We start from the raw sequence: 7363 nt of genomic DNA on the forward strand, positions 1-7363 counted from the left end.
GCTTTGTTCTTTTCCTATGCATCCATACTAGTTCATCATGTGAACTCTGGTGTCTCAAAGCATTTTTAAACCAGTTGAACAAAGGGAATAAATTCAGGAAGAATGAAGGAGGGAAAAAGAAACCTCTGACCTGATATTACCAAAAAAAAAAAAATTAAACAAACAAAAAAAAAGACACTAAGATGAAAACAAAATAGTGCCATGGATTTACATATGGGGTTTTGATGGAAACTAGGGCTGGGTTTTAGATCAAAACTCACCATCTCAAAACCACTTCTTTTCATCCGCCTGCAGGACTTGAGGTAAGTACGTATGCGTTTTCTGGCACGCTCTTGATACTCAGGGAATTGTCTCCTGCATGAGTCAATGATAGCCTGGATCTTTTCTTTGGGCTGCTTAGAGATTGGGACCATTCGGTCCAAGTTTTCATCTACAAACAGCCTGACAAACATCTGTTGGCAAGAGGGAGACAGAGGAGATGGGTTTGGAGGGAGGCTCTCTTCTCTTCCTAGCTTCCTGTCTTGATTACTGATAGGAAGACATTTTTGCTATCCACTGAAGAGCTTTGTAATGGAAGCCAGAAATATTAAGCAAACAGTTCTTTAAAGGGTTATTTTGGGGGACTGATTTAAAAAAAATAAAAAGACAAGAAAAGAATAGTCTATAGGATACAGAACTTGTGAGATAAACCAGAACAGACTGTGAAAATAGGCACCACTTAAGTTTCATTATTAACAATAAGCTGTGATTGCTAATCATTTTATTGAACTGACTCTCATTTTTTCTTTGTTTGAACAATTGCTTGTGTTTTCATGCATAATTACATACATTGGGAAGGCAATAGAGAACAGCTGACCACTGGAATGGTCTTCTGATAATCTAGCTATTCACCCTCTCCATTCAATGGGTGAACATGCACATCCACACATCCACGCACACGGGCACACACACACCCCTACAGAACAAAGCTCTGTTGTCCTCACTGGTAAAGGTGGCACTCTGCCCTAAAATTCTAAATAAAACACAGTAAATCTGTCATCTGTTGGCAAGAGTTTAATGTGCATCAAAATAAAAATTGAAATAAATCCTGCAAATTAAATTAACGTGCCTTAATATTGTCAAACTTACCCATAAATAACAATGTAAAAGGAATTGCAGAAGCACAGAAGACCATGAGTGCAAGAGGACTTACGTTAAAAGCTTTCAGTCGTTCAGCTTCTACCCCATCTGATTCATTAACCTTCTCAGGATCTTCCTGCTCATCATGGTCATCCTCATCCTCATCTCCTCGGTTCAGAGACAGATCTTCAGCACCTCGGCCTACACTCTCATTCTTGCCAGAGTCATAGCTTGAGTAGCTATGTGCAGGGGACTGAAAACACAAAAAGAATGTGTTAGTCAAAATTCGCCATGGAAATAGGGTTGACTCAGCAAAAATGCTTTATAAACATTTCAAGAATTCCATTATTTCCTTTTATTCTTTGTTTAACATAAAGCGCTCATAATCCTTCTAGGACTGAACAATTAACAATAATATTCATTTCAGTACTTTAAAAAATGTGACCAGTTGCAAATTCAGTGAGTCAATGAACAAATGAATTATGTTTGATAATTACAGTGAACAGGAGATCTTTGCCACATAGCCTTAAATACCACATACAGAAGTTTGTGACAAATACCACCTTCTTTCTATTAGCCAAGATGTAAATAAGGGGCAGTTGATTTGCACAAAACTCTAGAGAATTAAAAATTACACATTTTAAGGCAAAGAGGATTTAAGTAGGAAACACTGATGTTCATACAATCAATATGAAATATTATCAAGAGCTGCATTAAGTTATTCAAAACATGGAGGTGATGATGTTCTAGTTTCACTTGCAAAACACTGAAATGAGGTTTGTTAACATTTTAAATGCTTTTCTGACCATATAGTAAATCTTATAGTAAAACCATTTTCTCTTTGCACTTCAGCATACAGAATTTTCCTTTGAGCAGAAATTCAGCTTACTGGAAAAAAAAGGAAAAAAGAAAAAAAAAAAAAAAAAGATGACCATCTCATTAAAGTGTATCCACTTGTAGGACCAAAATGTTTTCAATTACCAGAAGTCAATACTGTGCATTTTCCTTTGCAATATGAAGACTTCAGTTACCTCTTTTCTCTGAATACTCCTCTAACTGCGGACCACAAAAAGACATCAATAATAAAAAGCCTTCTACAACTTAACACTCGAATATCAAAGCTTTCTCTCAGTCACACAAAAGTATCAGAGAGCATTTTCACCAGAGCCATCAGATTCACATTTAGGTAATTCAGAGTGCAATTTTACTTTGATAATATTTTAGTCCTGTAACATTTCTATGTTTTCCTCTCTTGCTTCAAAGCATACCACAGTCTGTTAACTTCAGAGAGTACTGAACCAAGTGCTATGCAATGAACTTCACATACATTTTTTTTTTTTAAGGAGTCTCCTGCCTAAATGTCACCAAAAGTCAGGAGCATCATGCCACAATCAAAAACACATTTCAAATACCAAAAATCACATGCCCTCATCCACATTCTGAGCTTCCTAAAATTTCCTTTATTTCAGGGTGTTCTCACCAATTACAGAGCATAGCTGGGCAGTGAGGTAGGAGGGAAAAGCCAAGAAAACTATTCAACTTTAAGGTATACATCTTGCTTTATATTCTTACTCCAGCTTCTTTTCTTTCCCAATTTTTATTTCCATCTTACTTGGTCCCCTGTACACCATCAGTTTTGGAGTCATTCCCAAACATTTCCTTACCTTGCCTCAACAGTACCCAAGCTCCAAGGCTTTCTGTTTTATCTACCCTCCACAGACTATATTCTCACAGTACAAATCCCCTGGAGTTCCACTTTTGATCCTTAATGCTCCTAACATCAGATCTTGCAGCCTCTCTCATCCCCTTTCTTGAGTCTCTTCACTCTCTGCACATAAACTCTCCATTCCATAGACACTTATAGCAGATATAGGGAGAATGAGAAAACATCAAAAGAAAATGGAAGAGCCAGCCTCTGGATACAATCATCTCCAACAGGTACCAAGCTCAGTTTATGACTGCACAGTTCCAAGACAAGAAATTAGCCAGGGTTCAGGGTGGCAGATGTGAGATGATGTGGGAAGACAGACCTGGGAGAGCAGCAAAAAATGCCATTCCTCTTCTTGACACACTGATATTTTGTTCTGGGAAGGTGAATATTATGCACATTGCTGCCCATTCAGACAATTGTTCCTTGCAGGAGGTGTTGAATCTATTGAATTATCAGGCTTCAGAACAATATGGTTCCATCCTGATAGGAGATGATGGCTACAACTTATACAAGTGTCCAGGATATATAAGCCACAGTATTTTAGCCATCCAATGGCTAGCAGAAGGCCAACAGCTGCAACCTGGTAGCCTGCTATGAAGGCTGTGATGAAAAATGATTTTCCTTGACCCTGAAGAGATTCCCAGAAGAATTTTTTTTAAAAAGAAAGTTACAAATAATTGTTACAATTATTGTGATTGCCTCTAAGTGCTATGCAGAAGATCTAATGTAGACTGCAAGACTTTTTCTTTTCTGCTTCTTTGTTTCACCTCCTACTACAGCTATACAGTATGTAGAGGTCTTCTAGACAATCAGAAATCCATTTCATGTGCCAGGCACCATATAGAGCAGTAGAAGCTACTGCCCTGAAGAACCCCACTGTCTGAAACCCTTGCTCTGCAAACACTTGATTTCATACGAGTCATTTCATCAGACTAAATCCAATTAGACTACTCATGTGCATAAAGTTAAACAGATGCAAAACTGATTTTGGTGTGTACATATGTTTGGGCTGGATGCCAAGATCATAAATTACACACCAGGACTGAGATTTGCTTTTGCAAAGGAAAGCAATTCAGGCCAAAATGGATTAGTTATGTCTCTCAAAATGCAACAGTAAATTTTTTTGAAAGAAAGCATTGCACAGAGAGCCTTGTCCAATGTCTTCCCCCCAAAAAAATACTTATTTCAAGAACAGCTTTAGCATCTTAAATGAACTGTGGAGAATAACCTAGTCTAAGAAAGTTGCATGGCAGGAATTAATATTTAGTCATCGTGGATTTGAAGACACTGCACAACACCAGGGGGAAAAAAATAAGGTGTTCTTTTCCTATCTGTTGCATTGGCACACTGAGGGAAGGGGTTACAAAAGCTCAGTTATGAATAAAATTTCTACATTTTTATATTTCTACACAGATGAATACTGAACCAGTGAAGGAACAGACTGTTTGTCTCACTTGTGTTGACTGTGCAGTTCTGGAAAAGCTGACAGGCATTTTATTTTGGTACTCTATTAAGTAGCTGCAGTCCTAAACAAACATGGAATAGCACAGCAGAGGACAACTTCTCCTTAGTACATGTTCCACACATTTAGGTCTTGCTCTGTCCCTTCAAAAGGCTGGTTCTACCTGTGCCAGGTAGTCACCTGCTCATCCAGCTTTCTGTACACCCCCTGGCACACACATTTTTATGGTCCTGCAGTGAACTAGGCTGGAGACGTGATCCTGGTTAAAATATTTTGGGTTTCTTTGGTTTTCATTCTTTTGCCAGTCTTTTTAAGACCAGGATCAGGTCTTGGCTCCAGTGAAAGCACAAGCCTTTGTGCTAACAGGAGAGTGTGAGCATGGAAAGGATAGAGACAGCATAAATAACTCTTCTGACAGCAATGCAAGATTAAAGCCATCATAGAGTAGATGCATTAGTAGACACAAGATGTTTCATAGGTGAAACCTCTGTGCTTAACAAATGTTGGCTGGAAAAGAAAGTGACAGCAATGTAAAATGAGAAATTATTCAAGGAGAACAAATGAGGCCAAGGCTAAGGCCAAGAGAATTGTCTCCCCCAAAACATCTAGATAATTATAAAGTTGTGTTAAAAATCACTGAAATGTTGATAGATATATTCTGGCCACTTTGTCCTTGCCCTTTTCTGAAGGCTCTGAGTTCATCAATTTAATCTCTTCCTTGCAATAATAAGTACTACACACTTCTGCTTTATAAAATTAAAGGTTCATGCCTAACAACCTGCTGCCAGGAGTTTGTTGTTCTCTATACTGCAAATAAAGTGATCTCTCATAGATGCAAGAGACAACAATGCAGAAACCTCACAGTTGCCAACAGAATTCATGATGTTATTTTGTGACAAATAAAACAGAAGTAAATCAGGACACTAATAAAGTCTACCAGAGTGCCCCAAAGCCTGATAGGCTCAGACACTGTTGTATGGCCATCAGAGGTGGCTTGGAGGATGATACCACATGAACTCATTTTTATTCCACATATACATTTTTCACTGATTTTATGTATGGCAAGTTTTTTTGAAATCAGTTTTTGGTGAATTGACTGTAAGACACATGCATTTTATTTGACATATAAACAAAATTAAAAGTTTAAACCTGTAAGGTTAAGAGAAAATTTATGCCCTATATCTTCCCCTTAAAATTTTATTTGAAATGAATATGGGATTCTTAGAGTTCCACTTTCATTCCTACACAAAGTGTGAGTTTTCCATATTGCATGGTACTTGCCTAGAGGATGTAGTGGGGGTTTTTATTACATTAATTTTATAACACACATAAATAACACTAGAAACATTAAATACTTTTGGCACAGACGTATCCTTTTAGTATTAAAAGAGTATTAAACTATCAATTCAAATTTCCCTATCTTTCTCCTCAATTCAAACAGTAAAGCAAGAGGCATAAATGGAAACTTAAGGTTCAGAAATTATTCTAAGCAATCCTCTTTAATTTTTTTTACAGATAGAAGTCCAGCTCTCTGTTATTTTTCATTAATAAGCCAGTTTTCCCACAATCCCTCTTAAATCCTATGCCTTTCTCTCTTCCAGGCTTCACTGTTATTATCATTTTTACATAACCCTCTAAACCTTCCTACTGTCATATGTGTGGAACTTTACTGCCCATCATTTTTTCCTTATTACAGAAAGGACTGTGAAGTCACAAATACAATTTCAGCACCTCACCATTTATTTCAAGATCCAATTAACCTCATTTTTATAGGCTTGTCACACATTTGCTCATCTTACCCATATCTTTGCATCTGACTGTCCAGTTTGCTCCCCTAGTTACACCACAATTGGCCTTTCCAGCTCCTTCATAAAATTTCACCCTTGATGATGGGAAGCCATCATTGTGTATAATTCTGTTATTTGGGGCATGAGGATAACAGCATTTTTACTGGGAGAATGGAGAGCTGAAATCTAGGGTTTCACAGGTTTGACTCCATAAAAACTGTTATCTAACATGTAAAGTGAGGTGGAGTAGATTGTATAAGACATTTTTATACAAAACTTATATTACACTGAAATGTTAAAAGATCTTTTCTGTTTCCTCTGTGTTAAAAATGTGAGCTCCAGGAAGACAACTGTTCAATTATTTGCAATAGGAACTAAGAAATAAAAAGATTTTTCTCCTGAATTATCTTTGACAAGGTCTTTTCAGCAGGGTCATTGTTTTTACAGCAGTCACCGAGAGAACAGTGATTGCTCCTAATAGTATCTACTCCTTCTCAGTAATTAGGCAGTCTATATCATATTATCTATTTGCTTATAATATTCCTTGCAACAGAAGCACTTTTATCAGCAATAAGTACAGTAAACTGCAAATTACCCAGACACTTTCATTCTAGCAGGATTTATCTGGATAGATGAAATTTGGATGATTGAAAGATAAGAAATAATTGAAAGGCCTCCTGAAACACAGATCTTCCTGGGGTATATTTTCTCCTTTTAGCTAAAATACAGTCCACCCTAGATCTATCCCCACTGGTAATGACCAATATTATTGAAATACATCACTTTGCCCTAATAGAAATAACCTCAGAAATTAAGTAAAGAATAGATACAAAGAGGTAACTGAGAATTCTCACTCAAGTAGAAGAATGAAATCTATTTAGAGGTGATAGTTTAAGGAGCTTCTTTCTAATTTGTCCACAACCAATCTCATACTACCTGATTCAGCACCTTCAGGAAGTCTCCTGCTCCTTTCCTGGCCATTTTTGAAGGGGAGAAGTCTTGGAGGATAAGAATAAGGGTGTCCAAACCTCCCCATCCCACCAGTGTCAAGGGTACCAGGGCAGAGCCAATTCACCAGAGCAGGAGACTTGCCTACATTTTTATTTTCACAGCTTTTTTATTTTACAAAGTTATTTTATTAATGACTTCTAGAACCCCTGTGACTGATGTAGGAAAACAGATGTTTTCAACCAAATACTAAAAAAACCCCCTAGTTATATAACTCCCAATAACTGGCCATATTACAAAATGTGGCTGCTGTGATTTTGGGAAAAAAAAAAAAAA

General features: G+C 37.2%; 1 protein-coding gene across 1 annotated transcript; it reads right to left on the minus strand.

The window, feature by feature from the left end:
* Nucleotides 1–260: 260 nt before the first annotated feature.
* On the minus strand, nt 261–7060 carry LOC103780548 (nucleolar protein 4-like; the record flags this gene model as incomplete). Its single annotated transcript, XM_008948238.1, has 3 exons — nt 7016–7060; nt 1193–1372; nt 261–452 (listed from the first exon to the last, which is right to left on the minus strand). Coding segments are annotated over exons 1-3 (417 nt in total), but the record flags the coding sequence as incomplete, so codon positions are not given.
* Between the last annotated feature and the right edge of the window lie 303 nt (nt 7061–7363).

Source organism: Merops nubicus, unplaced genomic scaffold (assembly GCF_000691845.1).
Source record: "Merops nubicus isolate BGI_N331 unplaced genomic scaffold, ASM69184v1 scaffold22979, whole genome shotgun sequence".
In the NCBI taxonomy this organism is placed as follows: domain Eukaryota; kingdom Metazoa; phylum Chordata; class Aves; order Coraciiformes; family Meropidae; genus Merops; species Merops nubicus.